General features: G+C 41.0%; 1 protein-coding gene across 4 annotated transcripts in view; it reads left to right on the top strand.

Annotated features, from left to right (window-relative positions):
* The first annotated feature begins 130 nt into the window (after nt 1–130).
* The window catches only part of MAGI3 (membrane associated guanylate kinase, WW and PDZ domain containing 3), a 245,445-nt gene continuing 224,206 nt past the window's right edge, over nt 131–21,369 (top strand). For all 4 annotated transcript variants that reach the window (XM_043460185.1, XM_043460184.1, XM_043460188.1 and 1 more), the window contains exon 1: nt 131–1,030. In XM_043460185.1, coding sequence (XP_043316120.1) covers nt 715–1,030 — 316 coding nt within the window. In that variant the 5' untranslated portion in view covers nt 131–714. The remainder of the gene's footprint in view (nt 1,031–21,369) is intronic.

Below are 21,369 nucleotides of genomic sequence, written 5' to 3'. Positions count from 1 at the left end.
TCCGCCCCCTTTCCTCCGAGGGCCAATCCCCAGCGAGAGTGTCGAGTGCTTGGGCTCTTTCCCAAGCGCCTGGCCCGTGACGGCAGCGCGCCGGGCGCCGCTCGGCGGGAGGGGGCGGGGCTCTGGATGAGGGATGGGCGAGGGCGGGGGGAAGGGAAGAGGGAGGAGGAGGAGGTTGCGGCGGGTTTGAAAGCGGCAGTTTCCTGGCAGCTTGGGCAGGCGTTGGTCTCCGCGATCCAGCTCCGCAGCGGCCACGATCGATCCTGCGACGGGTCTACGCGCGCTTCTGCGCGCCCCCGACGGATTTTTCCCGGTTCCGGATCTCCCGCTTCACCTCCCCGCCCCCCTGCTTCTGCCTTTCCCGCCGCTCCCGCGCGGAGCCCGGGGGCCAGCCGTCGGCTGTGACCCCGCCCGAAACCCCTCTGGAGCCGCCCGGGGACAATCCCCTTCTCCTTTCTTCAGCCTAACCCGGGTGGCCCTCGCGGAGCCCGGTCAGACCCGGAGATCGCCGCCGGGAGAGGTGTCCGAGGGGCGTCTCGGGGTTCGGAGCGGCCCGGCCCCCGGCGGGCTGTGGTCGGCGAGGGGGACGCCGGAGCGGCGAGGCCCCCCTCGCCGGGCTGCGCGGGCCGCCCGGGGCCCCCAGGCTGAGAGGGGGCCAGAGCGGCGCCCCCGCCGCCCGCGCGGGGTCTCCCCCATGGTGCAGCGGGGTTCGTGATGTCGAAGACGTTGAAGAAGAAGAAGCACTGGCTCAGCAAGGTGCAGGAGTGCGCGGTGTCCTGGGCCGGGGCCCCGGGCGACTTGGGCGCCGAGATCCGGGGAGGTGCGGAGCGCGGTGAGTTCCCCTACCTGGGGCGGCTCCGCGAAGAGCCTGGCGGGGGCACCTGCTGCGTCGTCTCGGGCAAGGCGCCCAGCCCCGGGGATGTGCTGCTGGAGGTGAACGGGACGCCTGTCAGCGGGCTCACCAACCGGGACACCCTGGCTGTCATCCGCCACTTCCGCGAGCCCATCCGTCTCAAGACTGTGAAACCAGGTACGCCGGCCCTGTCTTTCTGTCGCGGAGTGGGGGGAGTCCGCGGTGGGCGTCTGGGGAGCGGCAGCCCCACCCCACCGCTTGTCATCCAGGGTAATCCTGAACCTCCAGGGTGTGCCGGACTCCCTGTCAATGGGGAGGGCTGGCGGTGCTGATTCCCATTTTGCGGGTGGGAAAACTGAGCTCTGGCTTGGGCGGGCTGCTCTGTTAGCTGTCACCGGATTGCCACCAGAAGCTGGGTTTTCTTAGTTCGTAGCTCCATCTCCCGCCGCAGTTTTTGATTAGAGGAAAACCCAGCGTTTTTCTGTTCTCCTTTGTGGAAGAGGTCCTCAGGATTGTAGCATATTCTTTGGAACAGTCTTAATGCATTTTCTTATAGAGGAAAAGATCTTTATTATTAAGGCACTTGGTGCCAAGGTTACCACCTAGTGTACCTGAGAAGGCGTAGCTGCTTCAGTGTTTCTTGTAGACTAGCAACACCTCGGAGCTGACAGCCTAACTCTTGTCAGCTCAGGTGGTTCAGATGTCTGTGTACCGGTGGTGTACAATATGCGATTTGTGGCAGAATGGTGTATTTTTTCAGGGAGCTGTTGAGTAGTCTGGGTTTCGAAGGAAGACCTAGGTGCCTCCCGGAGTAAAATCTTTTGTAAATCTTTGATTTTACGGAATTTTGTTGAAGTGGTCGGTTGCAAAGGCCCCCGTTGCCCTGGTATCTTTTATGCTACTAAAATCTGCTGCAAAGCTCGTTACGTTTATGGCATACTTGCCAGTTTCAAAGCATTGATCAGACTGCGTACAGTGAAATCTGATAGGAGGTAATAGCCCTCATTGTATTTGTTGTCGATAACATCGCTGGTCATTTCAGCATTGGTGGAATGTGGTTCTGTTTCCTGAGGTATTTGAAGGGGAGAGAATTATGACTATAACGTTACTAGAAATTAAACTATTTTTTTTTTCTGAGTGTGTTCTACTGAATATACAGTGAATCAAATTATAATGGTCTGCTTAATAATGACTTGGGGTGGAAAAAATCAGTCCATCCCTACACTGCAAAATGCTGGAAAATTCTGGAGAAAAATTTAACATGTCTCCCTCACTTTTTTTTTTCTCAGCAGCTCACTTTGGGAATATCTTTTTAGTATTCCTTAGGCTTAATGGAAACTGATGGTTTGTGGTGCAGTATCCATATGTGTGTGTATTGTGGATGTGTACACACACACACACATGTCCGTGCAATCTTAATTAAGATTTTCTTCACATGGTCTGTTCTATTACATTCATTTGAAACTTATGGGTTTATGTGAGATTTTCTTTTTATTGTTAATTAAAAAAACTTTGGCAGACTTTAAACATCTCAGTTTTTTGAGTTAAAAAAATTCTTAATTCAGACTTCTAGAACCATTGGTGAAAGGTAGAGGAAAGGCATTGGAGACAGTAATTCAGCCAGTCAGGTACTCTCAGTAATATGCAAGATACTTTATATATAGTATTATTGGTCTAAGTGACATTTAGTTCATATCCATGAATCAGGGAATATTGGGAACATTTGCATCATTGCTTTGTGTTTTGTTTTGATTAATTAGGGGTATATATAAAAGTGTTACTTATTTTCTGAAATAGTTTAAAAAATGATTCAAGAGGAAGTTGTTATAATCTCAAGTTATTATGATCCTTTTAGAAGACTGGGAAATTGTGTCTTCCATTGATATTAGTCTAGTCTAGTCCACATGTTATTCATTTCTCAGCCTTTATATAAAATTTATGAAAATAATTCAAAAGTTTAGAGTGTATTCAATGATGTTAATTAACTTAAAAAAAAAACAACACGTACCCCAAAATGTAGTTGACATTTTTGTAGTAATAAAGATTTTCCCTCTTGCATGCTGTCTTGTCTTAAATGTTTAGCCAAAATAAAGTGTACTGGGTATAACACATTTTATAATCACTAATGATAAAGTTCCGAATAGTATACTTATTTTTTAAAGATACACTATGCTTCATTAATTTCTAAAGGATACCACTATATGTCATCTGAGATTAATATTCTTCTTTCTAAGCAAGTTGTTGATATCTTTTTAAAAAGAGTGGGTTTTTAAAATTTCCTTAATAGCCTTCGTTGTTGTTGTTTAGTTGCTAAGTCGCGTCCAACTCTTTGCAACCCCATGGACTCTAGCCCATCAGACTCCTCTGTCCATGGGATTTCCCAGGCAGGAATACTAGAGTTAGTTGCCATTTCCTCCTGCAGGGGATCTTCCTAACCTAGGATAGAACCCAAGTCTCCTGTGTCTCCTGCACTGGCAGATGGATTCGTTTACCACTGAGCCATCTGGGGAGTCCTAGCCTCATTATGTTAGGCATTGTATTAAATTGCTTTCTTAAATGGCTTTACATAAATAACATTTACTGTAAAATAGCAAGCTTTTGTAGTTTAAGCACGTGACTTTAAATGTTAGATAGAAACTAAGAACTTGAAGAGGTTATTTGTAAAACTTTGAGTGTGATTAAAACAGCATATATATTATCTCCAGAGGAGACAAAGATCCCATCCTGTTAGGATTAAACTTGAAGTATGAAAATACAGAGTAAGGGAATTTTTAAAAAATTTGCAATTCACATTGGGGTCTTTCCCCCCTGCTTTTTTATCTAAACTTTGTGAGAAATGGATTTTTCAATGTAATAAGGTATTTTAAAGTGTATCTTGTCTCTTCTCTTGATTTAACTTTATTAAATCTTACTACAATATTTATTATTAATCTTATTTGTTAACCTTAACTTTATTAAACTGTGTTTATAACATGCCATTTAGAAACTACGACAATGCAAGAGTGGATTCAGCCATTTCCGTAAGATGTATTATTAGTAGGGAGTGACCTCATATTGTCTTCTGACAAAGTCCATGGTGGGAGAATGAGCCGGACTGTAGGCTGTGACTGACCCAGTGCCGTTTCTTTCTTGACTTCTCCTTTCATCATAGGTGTTAAAGGGAGCTCAGCCAAAGCCAGTACCGTCACCCAGATAACTTCACACCGGTTTTATGGCACTGTCTGTCTTTAGCTTTGTCTTGGGTTTTATATATTTTCTTCTGTTCTCATCTTTAATGGAGATTTGAAATTAATTCTTTAAAATATGGTTCCTAATCTGAGAGTTTTGTAAGAGAAATAGGAAATTTCTTACTGAATTCTTACTATTGATGTAGTATTTAGCATTCAGCACTCTCCTACTCCACCTGATTCTTGGCCCAAATTGACACCTGTTTCTTAACTACGACATTGTCGTAGTAATTTTCTGCAAAGAGATGACTTTTCATTTGAATTTGAACTTTGTATTTTCCTGGTAGTAAAGGAAGTTGAACTTTGAACCTCCAGTGGAATTGTTTCATGGTATTGTCCTGTGACCAGGATTAGTTCCTTTGATTTTACTTCAAAGTGTATTTTTAAACAACTTCTATTCTGATTAATGATGGTAGTAGTTAATTTTATTCTAAAAAATTTCCATTTCCTAGTCTGTTGTTGTGTAGAGTTTTATGGAATGTCTGCTTCATATACCTTAGACACATATCCCAGCGGTTGTAAATTATGTGGACTTTATTCCAGAAATTATATATTGACAGATACAATAAGTACATGAAATCCTTGTCTATTGCATTATCATGCACACAGTGCATTACAGCTACCTTGTCAGTTACTATATCTGGAAATGAAAATCATGAGGAACAGTGTTTCTGGAAATGAAAATCATGAGGAACAGTGTTTTGGTTTGTTTGGAAAAAAGCTAATTTGAAACAGATCTTATTTAATGTTAATCAAATGTAGGTAAAATCTTTACCACTGACTCTTTGAGACATCCAATTTATAAGAGAATTTTGTTAAAATGAGCACATTCCTAGAAATACTTTCCTCATTGGTGAAGAAACATTACTAAATGCTTTTAAGTAAGGATGTTTATGTTATGCCAGTAATGAATAACTCTGCCCCTTTATTCTCTTTACTTTTGAATCTTTGTTAGTCTTTTTTGGTTTAGTGGGTAATTTGGGACTTAGGGTGAATTTTGTTTAGGCGGTTTTAACGTTTAAAGAAGGGAAGTTTGAGAGAAACTGCTAGCCTCCCAAGGTTGCAAAACAAAAAATTTTTTGTTACTTATACTAAAATAATAGAAACAAGAGACTGGGCTGGGCAGCCCCTTTGTTAGGGAAAATAGCATCAAATTTTGATAAACTTTAAATTTGAAACTTTCCTGCCTTTTGAAAGTTTGGTAACAATTTTTTGGGTCTCAAGTTGGTTTTAATAACTCAAGATTTGGGTTCTGAACTCTATTCATTAGTACCTTCAATTCATATGACTATTGGGCTTATACCACAGTGGTAGAACAAACTCTTTAACATTTGGATTTCACTTTTCACATGGTTTTTACTTTATGCAGTTTAGTGCTAAAACTGATTTTTATGCAATGGAATTGTATTTTATGCAATGTAACTCTGTTTTTCTTTTGAGATCATGGGATTCTTTTCATAAAACCTCTTGTAAGAGGCAGATTTCAGTGATTTTTTTTTTCCTCCTACTGGTCTCTAATTTATATATATATGTATGTATATATACACACACATATGTAGATATACATATGTGTGTGTAGATATATATGATAAAACAAATCTCCATTCGTTCAAGTATCTGACTTATGAGGTCAGTGCATAATCTTCTTGGGTGAATAGTTTCATATAATGTCTTTACTATATAACCCTGAAGTGCTCTGTAAATTTTGTGGGCACTTAGTGTTTGGGGAGTGTATTATAGGAGAATTTCATTTTTATGAACTACTTCAGTATTACCTGCCAATTTAAAACTTTGCCAGTTTCAAACTCTACCAATTTCCAAGTCAGTTTCTGGTTGGTTGTGATTTGACAGAGGACAGCTGTTTGGGTATTAAAGACTAGAGCTGTGTCTCCTTTAATTAGTTAATTATTTTTGTTTCTCTTCTAAAATTTTTAGAAATAATCTTCTTGCAATACTACATTTCAGTAGAGAGAATGAATGCCCTTAATCTAAAACTGTTCCTAAAGGTAAGATTTTCAGTAGCTCAGAGGGTAGTGTTGTGAGAGACTTGGTTGTATGGAAAGAGAGGCAAGTTGATTGCTCTTCTTCTCCTTGAACAAATATTATTCAGAATGCTTTCTTCCAAAGTGCTTATTTTTCTTTATAAAGAGAAAAAGAAAGAGTTCTGTTACTGGCACACATTCAACCCTCCTCAAGCATTTAGTGGTGAACCTACCGTGTGAGCTAGCACTGGTGACAGAAAAACATAAAATGTAAAAATGAGTCAAAAATGGTCTCTGTCTTTAGGAAGCTCTCAAGTTATTGATTCATTGGTAAGCAGTACCTGTAGTAAGGATTTTACCTTTTCCACTTTTCTCACAGTACTTAAACAAAACTCTTTAGGTAAGTTTTAGTTTGAATTTTGGTGGAAACGGGTCATTAATTGGCTATCCAGCATGCTGTTCTAAAAAGTATGGAGTTGCATCTTAGAAACAGTGTTTAAGTCATGACAAAAAGAGGGAAGTCAAATATAAACAAAGTTATCTTTTGCGAAGTCTTCAAATGTGAATTACCCTTAAAATACATTGCATTTATATTCTGTTTACAATGCATTTTACACTACAGTTTGTAGTTTATATTACAGTGTATTTTATACCTTGTGTTTGCTTTATACCCATTTTTAGGAGGAGTCTTACATGCAACTTTTCCAGCCATGCTAGAACTAGTTCCTTTATTTTGGTTGAATAACAGATGAGGTAGTTTGCTTGTATTAAAGAGGTATGTTTTACAAAAAAAATACCTATCTTTTAATTCAGAAAAATCCTTACCTGGGTGTGCATAGTGAATTATAAAAGTTAAATGTATATATATGAGGTGAAAGGAAGGTTTCATTCTTTTTTAATGTCTAATGAGTCCTTGGAGACTTAGAGTCCTTATTAGAGACTTGGATGGTTGGGGAGGGAATTAGGAAGAATTTTGAACTCTGCCTGGCTTTGAAAGATGGATATGGTTTGCTTGGGTGGAATTGAGATGCTCTCAGTAGTAGGTAAGAAGCAGAAGAGGGGCGAACCATGGGGCAACAATGTTCAGTGCAGAAAGGTCTACAGTAGAGTCCACATCAGTAGTTTTTGTGTGTGTTATGTTTAGTTTTTTAAGGAACCTCCATACTGTTCCCCATAGTCTCTATATCAATTTATATCTTCACCAAAGTGTAAGACGCCCACTCCCAGTTTCAGACATCCTGGCATGGCCAGGGGGGCATGGACTACATTTCGAGGACTATAATTTGACTTGTGACATCTCTAAACAATAGAGAAAGGAGAGACTACGCTCATGAATTGTGCCTTGTTTTATTAACGTGGATTTCCTGCGTGGGCTCAGACGGTAAAGAATCTGCCTGAAGTATGGGACACCTGGGTTTGATCCCTGGGTCAGGAAGATCCCCTGGAGAAGGAAATGGCTATGCACTCCAGTATTCTTGCCTGGAGAATCCCAAGGACAGAGGAGCCTGTCGGGCTACAGTCCATAGGGTCTCAAAGAGCGACACAACTGAAGACTAACACGCACACACACTGGACGTATCGTTTGAGAGACTCAGTGAGAATTACAGAGAGTTAAACTTTTCTGTTATAATTTATTTGGGCTTTAGGTTTTTAATATTATGGAATGGGAAGTGGAAAGATATTGCTTCAGAGTTAATAATTAGGATCCATTCTATTTAGAGTCTTCTCGTCTTGGGTATGAAATATGAACAGTAACTGATCTACTTAATTAAAATTTTCTGGCATCTTAGGCCCTTTGCTCTTTTTTTTTTTTTGCAGAGAATTTTAAACATATTATTTTCCTTGCTTCAGGGAAGTTTGTGAGAGGTTACCCTGTATCTCGTTCTGATTGGGAATTACGTGTGACTGTGAAAAATGGGATTTTACTATACATGATGACATTTAACAAGTAGTTTTATGAAATAAAAATACTCTAAAAGGGAGGAAAAATGAGCATTTATTAATAAATGCTCTATTTCTGAACTTAAATAGAACTATGTTAAACTTAGAGGAAAAAACAAAGAAAATAACTTCTAAAAAATCCACTATAATACTGAGAGGGTATGGAGAAAAGGGAATCCTCTTACGCTTTGGTGAGAATGTAAATTGATCTAGCCACTATGGGGAACAGTATGGAGGCTCCTTCAGTTCAGCTCAGTCGTGTCTGACTCTTTGCGACCCCATGAATCGCAGCACACCAGGCCTCCCTGTCCATTACAAACTCCCGGAGTTTACTCAAACTCATGCCCATCGAGTCGTGATGCCATCCAGCCATCTCATCCTCTGTCATCCCTTTCTGGAGGACAAGCTACTGCCCCCAGTGGAGGCTCCTTAAAAAACTAAAAATAGAACTGCCATATGATCCAGCAATCCCACTCCTGGGCATATACCCAGAGAAAAAAGATAGATGCACCCCAGTGTTCATTGCAGCACTGTTTAGAACAGCCAGGACGTGGAAGCAACCTAAATGTCCATCAACAGAGGAATGGATAAAGAAGACGTGGTGCATATATACAGTGGAATATTGCTTAGCCATAAAAGGGAAAGAAATTATGCCCTTTGCAAGGTGACATGGATGGACCTAGAGAGTATCATACAGAGTGAAGTAAATTAGAAAAACAAATATTGTATATTAATGTATATATGTGGAATCTAGAAAAATGGTATAGATGACCTTGTTTGCAAAGCAGAAAGAGGCACAGACTTAGAGAACAACTTTATGGATATCATGGAGGGAAGGGAGGTGGTGAGACGGATTGGGAGATGAGATTGACGCATATACACTATTGATACTGTGTATAAAATAGACACCTAATGAGAGCCTCCTGTACAGAGCACGGGAACTCTACTCAGCGCTCTGTGGTGACCTCAGTGGGAAGGAAATCCAAAAAAGAGGGGCTATATATGTATGCGTCTTGCCGATTCACTTTGCTGTACGGCAGAAACTAACACACATTGTAAAAAACCATATTCCAATAAAAAAAATCCACTGTAATGAGGTAGTCCTCCCATTACTCTTTGGATGTGGTTATCAGTTTGCAACAGATATCTTGTGATATGTAGCTTAGATTTCCACAGAAAAGGGAAAAAGAAATTCGAATTTACGTCAGTTTCTGTATTGGTAAGAATTTTGTACTGAGAATCTTGACAGAAACACTGCTGAGATTAATTTAGGCTACGAAGAAATGTCTTGGCTTATGTGCATGAAGACCCAGGCGCTGGACTGTAAGAGTTTAACTCACGTCCTCAAGGACTGTTACTTGATTCTCCTCCAGACTGGCTTCTTTCTGAGCTCAGCTCTGGGTAGGAGGAAAGGTGGCTCTCACTCAACTCCCCAGGTCAAACAGAGTCCTTAACGCTTGTTGTCTTTTTTTTTTCTGGACTCCAGTAATACATCAGACCTCATGCTCAGACTTTGATTGGCTTTGTGCCCATCACAGACCACTTGTGGGGACAGGGCCATGGGGTAACATGATTGGTCAGGCCTGAGTGACATGTCCACTGTTGCAGCTGGGTATAGAGAGCACAGTGTGATTAATAACTAGACAGAACCCCAGAGATAAGGGAGGGGTAGTTCCTCAAAAGATGGATGCTGGGGGGACAGCACTGCAGGAAATGGCCTCTTTAAAAACATTCAATTTCTCCTATTTTGAAGCCAACAGCAGTACACAGTTGTCATAAAACTCTCATTTTTAAAGACCAGATATTGGCTGTAGACCATAACTGAGGCATTGATTTTACTCAAATATTTTCCTTAAATATATCAATTTTGATGTTTTTATCTAAAAGCTGCTTTATGTAAATGCTGGCTCTTTAAACATGCACAATTTAAAAGTGCTGCTTGGGTTTTTCTTAACATTTTCTTTGAATTTTTTTTATACCAAATAAAATTTTCTAAATCAGTGCTGCTTGTTGTTAGGTAGCTAGAATACTTTGGAGGATCATTTCATTATGTTTGACATTGAGAAAATGATTATTAGTCCAGTTAATGCAGTTTTTAAAACTTAATGTACAATTTTGAAAATGAAATTCTAAACCAATTGCTTTCTAAGATGTTTTGCTTTTAAAATAATGGTCCTTTTAAGCATGAATTGAGATAACTATTATTGTGTTATTTCTAAGGGCTCCCTGATAATACTTTGTAATCATGATCTCATAGAACTCATACATAAAGAAGCTACTTCACTGACTCTTAAGTTTGAAACACTACTTAACGAGTGAAATGTGAGTCTGTTTAATCACCAGGAAGGTTACTAGCCTTTGTTGGATCAAGTCTGACAATCTTTGCTTTTCCTGCCTTTACAGTGGTACTTAGAGGTGGAGGCCTGAAAGAGAGGGGCAGGTACTCTGAATATCTTTTCACACTACTTTTATATTATAATTACTGTATTAATGTCTTCTACTTTGCCATAAAAAAATCATCCTTCTCTTTATGAATGACACACACAGTAGGAGTTTGCAGTTTTGCCAAGCGTTTGGTAGTTGAACCTTTAGAGAATGTTAAATGTTAGGAGGTTATTGGTAAATATGCTCACTGTGCACAGAAACAAACATTCATGGAATTGGGTGTGATTTGTCAATAAGAATCATCTCAGGGGCTTTGATTTTTAGATTAGCTTATGTCCCTCTTGGAGTATCTTTAGACTATACTTGGAAAATTACTACTCCTACTCCAGAAGCCTGTCACAATCAGAGTTCTCCAATATTAATTCCATATATTGACTAAGTCATGAAATCTGTTAAAATAATGTAACCTTCCTCACAAAGCTATCTCTTAACCCACTTCTGTAGCTTTTGGCCAAACACTCTGTAAAGTATTATTAATTTTAGCAGTGAATGCTGTTCACTAATGTCAGTGTTTAAGTTAGAATGTATATGCTAATGAAAGATTCAGTTCCCTTTAAACAGAGTTAGATTTGCTAACTAAGAACTTGCCTGGTGGTCCACTGGCTAAGAATCCCCACTTTCACTGCAGGGAGCGTGGTTTCGATCCCAGTTCCCGCATGTTGTGGTGCAGCCAACTAGAGTTACCTCAGGGTAATGTTGATGAGTGAAGTGACACCTCAACTTCCCTTTGGTGGCAACTCAAGGTTGTCTCAGTTGGCAACCTGGCTCTAAGTCTAGTAGGAATATTCTAACTGGGGACTTGTCATGATAACACTAACTGCCATTTACTGAGTAACTGTCCAATGTCAGGACATTATCTCATTTGGTTTATAAGAATGTGTATGTTGGCAGACGTATATTCCTGTAAAAAGTTCCTGTATTGTTATTCTCCATGAGCCGGGGGTTATCCTCTCCCTTTTACACATGAGGAAACCGAGGTTTGGAAAGATAGGCATGCAGAAGCTCACCCAGACTCAAAGGAGGACTATGAACTGACACAGTTTTGAATCTTCTTTCTTTGCATTCCAGATAGAAGAGTATTTCATTATATCTGAAAAAAATCTCTCTTCCCCTTTCTCTCTTAAAAGGAAAAACCCCACAATTCTGAATTGTTTGAGTGGGTGTTAAATGCGGTAAAACTCTGGCCAAGTCCTTAAAATAAAAGCTTCATTGCTTGGTCCTGTTTCTAAACAAAGTTGTGGCAGTGCAGGTTCATCTTTACAGTTCAAGTTGTTCCCAGGAATTCCTAATCAAACAGAAGGTCAGCCTCAATTCTGGCTACCTTTGTCAGAGAATATTTTCAGCAGGTGTAAGTAAAAGCCCAGATATTTTAGGATAAACTATGCTTGTGAAAATTGTATACTTGATATTGGAAATGTTATCTGTTCTTGTGTTTCCAGTTCACTCATTCTGAAATTCACTCTCTGGGAAGGTGTGTGTTAGCTCCCTTATCTGGAGACAAGTAGCCTGGAAAATGATCTGAGGAATGCAAGAGTGCATTTTGGAATTAGGAATTTTTAATAAACATGCAAACTCTTAGCCAAGCTAGACAGAATTACTCATGGTATTGAAGTCAGTCTCTCTTCTTCCAGCCTTCAAGTACCACACAGTAAGGTGGTTCCTTTGAAGAGGCAGTTAAAGCTGGCTGTGGAGTACGGGCACCTTTTATTCTTCAAGTGTTTGTTCTGTTGTTTTCTCTTTGGGCTCAGAATCACTCAACTGGAAGGAACCAGAGCGATCCAACCTATACCCTTTGATGACAAATAAGTTGAGGCTTAGAAATGGCAGGTGACTGTGCTGAGCAGGAAGCTGGCAGAGCAGATACTTGAACTCAGGTTCCTCTTGTTTTGGATTCTGGCAGAAGAATTTCGGTAAGAAACTTGTGAAAAAGGAATTAGCCTTGTTGACATATTCTGTCTCTTTATGAAATCTGCATTCTTTTGGAATTAAGTATAGCATGCTGACTCAGTTTGTTAGGCCATCAGCATGCTTGAGTGTTGTTGGAGGCCGCGGTGATCTGGAAGCTGGAGCACAATAAAGAATTACAATCATCATATGCTTCAGGTCTTTAGGGCAATCTTAGCCTTCTGTAATGCTGTGGTTGGAGAAGGAAATGGCAACCCACTCCAGTATTCTTGCCTGGAGAATCCCATGGACAGAGGAGCCTGGGAGGCTACGGTCCACGGGGTCGCAAGAGTCGGACATGACTTGGTGACTAACAGGTTTAGTTGCTAAGTCGTGTCCGACTCTTGCGACCCCGTGGACCGTAGCCTCCCAGGCTCCTCTGTCTATGGGATTTTCCAGGCAAGAATACTGGGAGTGGGTATCCATTCCCTTCTCCAGGGGATCTTCCTGACTCAGGAATTGAACCCAGGTTGCCTGCATTCCAGGCAGATTCTTTACCAACTGAGCTATGAGGGAAGCCCACAGCTTGTGGTTAAGATTTAAATAGAAAATTCTTAGCTGGTGTAACCACTGAATACTTAAGTATTTTTTGCCCTTAGTTGTTTTAGTTTTGAACAATTTCTTTTTCTCACCAAAAAGATTCTTCACAGTGCTTTCAGGAGAGTCCTTCTGAATGGGAGCTGTTGTGTGGTAGACTGCTGTTGCTGGCCTCTCCTTGCCCCTCCATGGAGGGGTGATGAATTCCTCTGATTTAGAGCCAGCTATACTTTGATTTGTTGTTTTCCCCTTGACTGACTAGGGGGCGCAGTGGGGGAAGATGAGTTTGAGAGCCAGAGACTACTCAGGGATGTGGTGGATGAACCGGTGGGGGCACTTTGGATTCAGGGTCCTTGAGCTCGACTGGTTGTAGTGAGAGTTGACATGACTGCCACGGCTGAGGGACTGTGTGCTCCTGCTGGGTTCAGGGCAAGCAGATGTCTCAGGTCATGGAGAGCTGGCCACGGCAGAGGCGAAGGTATCATCCATATGAGGCAACGCTGAAGAAAGGGGCTTGAGGTGGCCATTCTGGGGAGACTAATGGGAATGGTGTCATCTCCCTTGAGCCCTTTATGTGAGTCTGTGAGAAAACAGCATGAGTGCAGACGTGTACAAAGTCATTCCCCGTGTACTCCTTTGCAGTATTAGCCAGAGTTCAGTGCAGGAAACGGAGGGGATATAATACAGGGAATTCATTGCTTGGGGAATCTTTGGAAGAGCTGGAGGGCTGGGCTGCAGGCCAGGCCTCTGAGAATGTGACTTCCAGGACACCTTGGAACAGGTCGCCACGGGAGCTGCCACTTCTGCCAGTGTCAGGAAAGTGGCAATCAGGAGGCTGCCCACTGAAATCACAGCAAGAAAATACCGCTGTCGCTGTGATCAAGGGGAATCCCAGCAGCCACGGCTGTTGCCATCATAACTGCTTGAAGTTTGAAATTTAGTGTCTGGCCACTGCTGTGACAACTTCTCCTTGATGCCTGTGAACTAGTGACTAGAAGCGGGAATGCTCAATCTGGCACTACTGCTTCCGCCACCGTCCCTCAACACCCTCGGAGCTGGAGACTAGACACACGTGCCTGTGACCTTTGCTGGCCGAAAGCAGCCACAAGCTGTGGGCCGACTGGACTCTGCCTCACTGCTGCCGTCTGTATTTTGTGTCCTGCCTCTTAAGGGTAGACTCAAATTCTCATCCTGATTACGAGCTGTCTAGGAGCCTGGAGAATGTAGCTTTTGATTTCCCAACCTCTGCGTTTCAGGAAGGCATTCTGGAAGGCCGTGGATGCTGAATGCATCTTATTAGATGTAGTATGTTAAGCACAGTATAACCCTTCCTTGATAACTCACTGTCATTTCTGTGAGCTTTTCTTTCTGAAGTGGCCCGTAGGTGGAATGATCTAGGGCCGATGGATTTTTAACATCTGTAGTGATCTCCTGTACAAGGTTAGCTCGTGTCTGTCCTACCTGCCGTCTCTGCTGCTGTGACATCTATGTTTTCTATCACTTGATCTTAACCTCCTCTGCAAGCCGCAGGCATTCAGGCCAGGGAAGGCCCTCAACTCAAGCAACTAATTCAGAGGCTGGTCAGCAGCATATGATTTCTGTGGCTTAAAAAGATGAACGGGGCCAGTAAGAATCTTTCCTGAGGATATGAACTAAGACAGAAAGGAAAGAATTTTCAGTTGGGATTGAAGCCTCAGCTGAGAGGTTTTGCAGTGATTCTCTGGAGTTGGCTGTATTCTTTTCGTAAGATTGATTGTTAAATTTTCAGGAATTTTTTAAGTTGGTTGTCCACCACAGCCATTAAAAAACGTAAGTTGTATAAAATGATTAACCGAATTATATTGAAAACAGGTACTATTCAAAATTAATCATTTTCATATGATTTTTCAGCTTCAGTGAGGTATGATTCACAAATAAAATGTAATATATTTGAGGTGAACAGTGTGATGATTTGATATGCGTGTAATGTGACAGGATTCTCACAACTGAGTTAATGAACACATACATCACCTCCCATGTTTACCTTTTTGGGGGGGTGAGAATATTTAAATTCTGCTTTCTTAGCAAATTTCAGTTATACAATATAGTATTAATCAGCTTAGGTCACCATAATCAGCTTTGTTATACATTAGGTCCTCAGACCTCATTGATCTTACAACTGGAACTTTGTACCTTCTTACCAATCTCTGCCTACTTCCCTACTTCTCCCAGACCCAGGCAGCCACCATTCTACTGTTAGAGTTCAACTATTTTTTTTTTTTTTTTTTAAGATTCCACGTCATTTCCTAATTATTTCACTATATTTTACTCCCATCTCTGCTCTCCAGGTCCTTTACATCCATTCTATCTGTGTGGCAGAAATACTATATAAATGGTGTGTGTGTGTATATATAAAAAATGGCATTTCCCTTCCCAGCTGTTTGCCCTGTTGACACTGCTGTGGTGGGAATTGTTAGCATTTACCAAACACACTCCTGATTGTGGGGGTGGGGAGGGAGAGGCTGGAAAGGCCACAATGAAGCGTATACAAACTGAAATTATGGGAGAAGAAACTATGAGTAATCAGAAAAAACTGACGCATGATGTAAGGCTGTCTGGTGTTAATAGCAGAGCACTGGAGGGAAGGGCCCCTCACTCCTCCTCCCAAGGTCCAGAATCATTCTGGAATCATTGTACGGCTCCAGTCTCCACGAGATCCAGCCCTGTTTTACTGTCCCTTCTTGGAATTACGCAAAATTGTGAGTTTCTGTGTTACCAACCCTAATAGAACACTCTGAAATTTTATTTTATTGCATTTATATGCCTTTTTCTCAGGAGTAGGAGACAGCAATGTTAAAATTTTGGGTTCAGGTTTCCTGGGATAGGGATGGAGGTAAGGACAGAGGTGTATGATGTATAAGCATTTCCCGGGGTCGGGGGGCGGTGGGTTGGTCCATTCCCTTTCCCCCAGTACGTTTTACATTAGAATAAGGTTGAAAACTCCATTAAGGGATGACTGTTATAAATATATATATATATTCATATAAATATATTAAAATATAGTCTGTGGTATTTTTCATGTGTAAACAACATGCAGACTATTGTAGTTGTTCGCAGAGGGGCTTGTTATTGTTTAAGTGCCCTGAGCGTCAGGGCTTCCCTGGTGGCTTCGTGGTAAAGAATCCACCTACCAATGCAAGAGACACAGGAGATTCTGTCCCTGGGTTGGGAAGATCCCCTGGAGAAGGAAGTGGCAGCCCACGCCACTGTTCTTGCCTGGAGAATCCCATGAACAGAGGAGCCAGGTGGGCTATAGTCCTTGGGGTCACAAGAGTTGGTCACAGCTTATTGAGCATGCATGCATGCATGCCTAAGCCTCAGGGCCATGCCTAAGGCATAGGCAGTGTCTTTCTCTATTCAGGTAGCTCCTGCCTGTGCCTTCAGGAACTGCTAAGATGCCCACTCTAGATCTGAATCGTCTGTGTCTGTAGCTCACAGCTTCAATCTCAGCTGAGCTGCCTTTGATCAGCTGCTCTCTGCTTATTGTTCCAGTTTTGTTTTCTCTTAACTCTGATTGCTTCTCCCATGCTGCTCTGCTTTCCAAAGGAAAAACCAACCTTGTATAGATTCTGCCAGCCAATTGCAATGCCCGTTAACTTCTCCCTGGTGGATTATCCAATCTCACAGGGTCAGGTGTAAACCTAGGGTGGTATTCCTTTATCTTCTGTTGTTTGTCCTTGCTGCTCTTTACACCAGAACATGTGTGTATATGGTTGTTTTGGTTTTTTCCTGATTTCTGGATTTGGAAATATTCCAGAAGCCTGGCCTCTAGACAGATAATATTTTTACTGTTTGATAGCCTTGTTTTAGAGGTTCAAATTGAACTGCTTTTACGTAAACCAAATTATCTTTTTAAAAGTCATTTGAAAAGTAGTGGTTGGAAATAGAGCTTTGAAAGGCCAATAGTTAAGTTCTTGCTGCTGCTGCTGTCGCTTCAGTCGTGTCTGACTCTTAGCAACCCCATGGTCTGCGGCCTACCAGGCTCCTCCGTCCATGGGATTTCCCAGGCAAGAGTACTGGAGTGGGTTGCCATTTTCTTCTCCAAGTTAAGCTCTTGGGATAATTAAAAAATTGTGTTCTTGTTCAGTTGCTTAGTCATGTATGACACTTTGCGACACCATGGACTGCAGCACTGGACTGAAGCCAGGCTTCCCTGTCCTTCACCATCTCCCAGAACTTGCTCAAACAAATGTCCATTGAGTTCGTGATGCCATCCAGCCATCTTGTCCTCTGTTGTCCCCTTCTCCTGCCCTCAATCTTTCCCAGCATCAGAGTCTTTTCTAATAAGTTGGCTCTTCGCATCAGGTGTCCATAGTATTGTGTAATTGTAGCATATTAATCCATTGTCACGGTGTTGTAATGCATATGGGAATTTCATCAGTACCTTTAATGTATTAAGGACCCTCTTATTGTAAGTAAATATTATCTGAATATTTTATTGTTTTGGAATACTAAGTTGGGAATATGCAATTTTTCTTCTTGCAGATTGCAAATTTTTTACCTCCTAAGATTCAGCTTTTCTCCATCATGGTCACAGGTAGTCATTGAAGAAGAAGCATCTGTGCAAATTATATTAGAAGCTCACAGCTCTTCTGTGAGCCTTTTCTGACTCTGAGGGCCTGACTAGATGAGGGGACATGATCAGAATTTCTTCTTTGTGCTTATGTGGACCCCCCTCTCTTTAAGCAGTGGTGTAGACTCAGCAGTAAAAAGAATCTGCCTGGGTGGGAAAGATCCCCTGGAGAAGGAAATGGCAACCCACACCAGTATTCTTGCCTGGAGAATCCCATGGATAGAGGAGCCTGGCGGGCTACAGTCCACGGGGTCGCAAGAGTCAGGCACGACTTGGTGACTAAACCACCACCACCACAGCCTCACTGAGGTATTCATAAGTTTACTGCTCAGAATGATTTTCCTGAAAGAACAATTGTGCTTGAGTGTAGTCTATGTGTCCCACTTAGTTCCTTTCTTGCCCAGGGTTTTTACATCAAGTTACTATAGAAATCTTTTCACCAGGGGGAACAAGAATACCTGTGTGTTATTGCTGCTGCTTATGTTTTTTAAAAAATAATGTAATTAAATAAATACAGGATTTGATACATGTGCATCTACTTTATATATCACAGTTTAGGACTAATTATTATATTAAGAGAGATAATAGGAGACAGAAGAGAAATTATAATCTTCAACTCATCTTTTGGCTAAATAAATCCAAATGGATTTTTAGTGAAGTTTAATGGAATTTCATTATTATTTTATTCATGACATTTGTTTAGCCTATAACAGGTTTAGCGTATTTATGTTTTGAGATCACTGACCTAATTATATTTCTCATACTTAGGAAGTTGTTAATTCACCTGTATAGATAACACAGTACTGGAGAACTGAAACTGGAAAGAATATGGCCCTTTTATTTATTTATTTTTTAATGGAAGGATAATTGCTTTACAGAATTTTGTTGTTTTCTGTCAAACCTCAAATTGAGTCAGCCAAAGGTATACGTATATCCCCTCCCTTTTGAACCTCCCTCCCATCTCCCTCCCCATCCCACTCCTCTAGGTTGATACAGAGCCCCTGATTGAGTTTCCTGAGACATACAGCAAATTCCCATTGGCTATTGGCCTGTCTTATTAAGCATCAGACTTCAGAAATACACTTGTGTCTACCTTAAGGATAAATAATATCATGACAAGTTGAAAGTTTGTAACTTTAGGTAATAATGTGTTATATACCTAGGTGTATGTTATATGTTGAATTATGTGCCCCCCCCAAAGTATGAAGTCCTAACAGCCAGCACAGTACAGTTTGGCAGTAGGGTCTTTGTGGACACAATTAGTTAAGATGAAATCCTCCTGAGTAAGGCAGGCCCTGGAGAACAGAAGAGACACAGGAACATGAGAGGAGCATACCCTATGACTATGGAGGCAAATCGAAGCGCTACAGCTATCAGACAAGTGCCTGGGATGGATGGCCACCAGCAGATACTAGGAATAGGCAAAGAAGGATTTTACCCAGAGACTCAGAGCATGGCCCTGCTGATACTTTGATTTTGGACTTCTGGCCTCCAGAACTACGAGAGAATAAATTTCTGTTGTTTTAGTCACCTAGTTTGTGGTGGTACTTTGTAACAGCTGCCCTAGGAAATTAATACATGCATTTTTCTATATATTGTAATGATGAATATATCCATGTTGTTATTTAAGAAACATCTCAGTTCATTAACATTATCATCTTTATAGCATATTAAATCGTGGATTCATGTTCTTTGGGTAGCCAAATAATTTTTATTCTTGCAACAATGAACATGATAGATAACAAAAGCTTATTATTGTATGAATTCCCTAAGGCTCAAGGGCGACAATATCGTAGAGAAGGTGATGTCCTTTCTTAGAGCAGTGTCCCTGCTCGCGCCCTCTACTCAGCACCACCATTCCAGTTTACTTGCCTTTCCGTGTACTTCTAAGAAGGGTGATATGTAGATATTGTACTTTTGTTATGAAAATGAGCAAGTGAGAGCATTTTTCAACCTATCTTTTAATGCTTTAGCTAACATAGGAAAGAAAAGGAAACTGGCTCATTTTCTCTTAAACAATTTAATTTTTTTTTTTAATGAGGAATTTTTAAATCACAAATTGAGGAATATTTAAATCACAAATTAAGAAATTAATGGAATCTCTAATATTCCATGTTTATATTGCTTTTTATCTTCATTTCTTCCAAATAATTTCTGGAACTTAAGCAAAAGAAAAACTGCATTGTAAGTAGATGTTTACTGAGGTCAAATGAAGTAATACTATGATCAAATGTAAGCATCTAGTAACTTTTTAGCAAATATTTAAAAGTTACTTGAGCATCTGCTAAGTGCTTGATAGTGTTCTGGACACTGGAGATTATAAAGAAGGCAAACAAGATCTCTTATGGGGTTAACATTTCATTGGGATATAGATGTGTGCCCGGTTGCTGCAGTTGTTTCCAACTCTTTGTGACCCCATAGACTGTAGCTCACCAGGCTCCTCTGTCCATGGGATTCTCCAGGCAAGAATACTGAAGTGAGTTGCTGTTTCCTTCTCCAGGGATCGAACCCGCATCTCTTATGTCTCCTGCATTGGCAGGCAGTTTCTTCACTGCTAGCATCACTTGGGAAGCCCCATGAAATATAGATAATAAATAAGAATATAAACAAATGCCATAGCAAAAACTTTACTAGCTTTTATTATGTGCTAGTGACCCTATTTTCTTTTTTACAGATGATCAAACCAAGGCACAGAAAAGCTAAGTCAAAACTAGTAGACAGTTAAGAACTAAGGAGCTGGACTCTGAATCCAGGCAGTGTGACTGCAGATTCTGTGCTCATAAGCGAGGTACTCTGCTGCTCTAAGACAAATAGATCAAGATGATGAGATAGTGTCTTGTCTAGATTGGGTGGTCAGGAAGAGCCTCCCTGAGGAGGCAAGCTGAGTGACTAGAAGGAAGGAGTCTTCCATTTGAAAAATTTGAGAAAAAAAGTCCCAAAGAGATTTGTAAAGTATAGGAGCTGAATGTAAGAACTTGGTGTGCTATTGGAATAGAAAGGCCTCTGTGACTGGCACTTAATAAAGGAATGGGTGATGGTGATAGTGATGAGAACAGAGAGGTAGATAGGCCCCAGCAAGGGTCTGTAAGCCATGGTAAGGGGCTTGGGTTTGTTTATTCTTAGTGCCATTGGAAAGTGTAAACCTAGAGAATGATTGGTGTACATTTCAAAAAGTCATCGTTTATGATTTGGGAGGGGGCAGGAGGAGTGGAAGAAAGGAGACCTTTTAGTTCAGGTGATAGATGATGATGACTTGGACTGCTTTAGGTGACAGGGAAATAGAAATGCATGGATTTGAGATGTTTTGAAGGAGGAAGTAATAGGACTTGCTGATTGCTTGTAGGTGAGGGAGGAAGAGGCATTCAGGATAACTTCTAATTTTTGCTTTGAGCAACTGGTACTGTCTCCAGGTATCAGAAGGATGGGAGTTTTGGGAGAATTGATCAAGTTTTTTTTCTGTAGAGTAGATATATCTACCACCTAGATTATTTTCTTAACATTTTACTCTACTTGCTTAATTATATGTTTATCTACCTATTACTTATTGTATTTTTTTATTTGTTTCCAAGGAAATTGCAGGATATATTTCTTCAAGGAGAACTTTTAAATGCCCATTTTCCTCATTTTATAGATGAGAATACTGAGACTTGGAGAAACATGGTATGTTCAAGATCCTGATGGCTCTAGAACTAGCATGCAGGTTATCATTAGTCTAGAGTTATGATTTGATTGTATATTTTAACTTATAAGAAAAGTAAATTTTGGAAATGAGATAAGTTTTGCTGCCAACTGGTTTATGTGCTAAAAAAAATACTTGGACCCAAATTT

The sequence above is a fragment of the Cervus canadensis genome, chromosome 2 (genome assembly GCF_019320065.1).
Source record: "Cervus canadensis isolate Bull #8, Minnesota chromosome 2, ASM1932006v1, whole genome shotgun sequence".
Taxonomy (NCBI): domain Eukaryota; kingdom Metazoa; phylum Chordata; class Mammalia; order Artiodactyla; family Cervidae; genus Cervus; species Cervus canadensis.
Note: the sequence above shows the minus strand (reverse complement) of the source record. Positions and strands in the feature narration are given on the sequence as shown.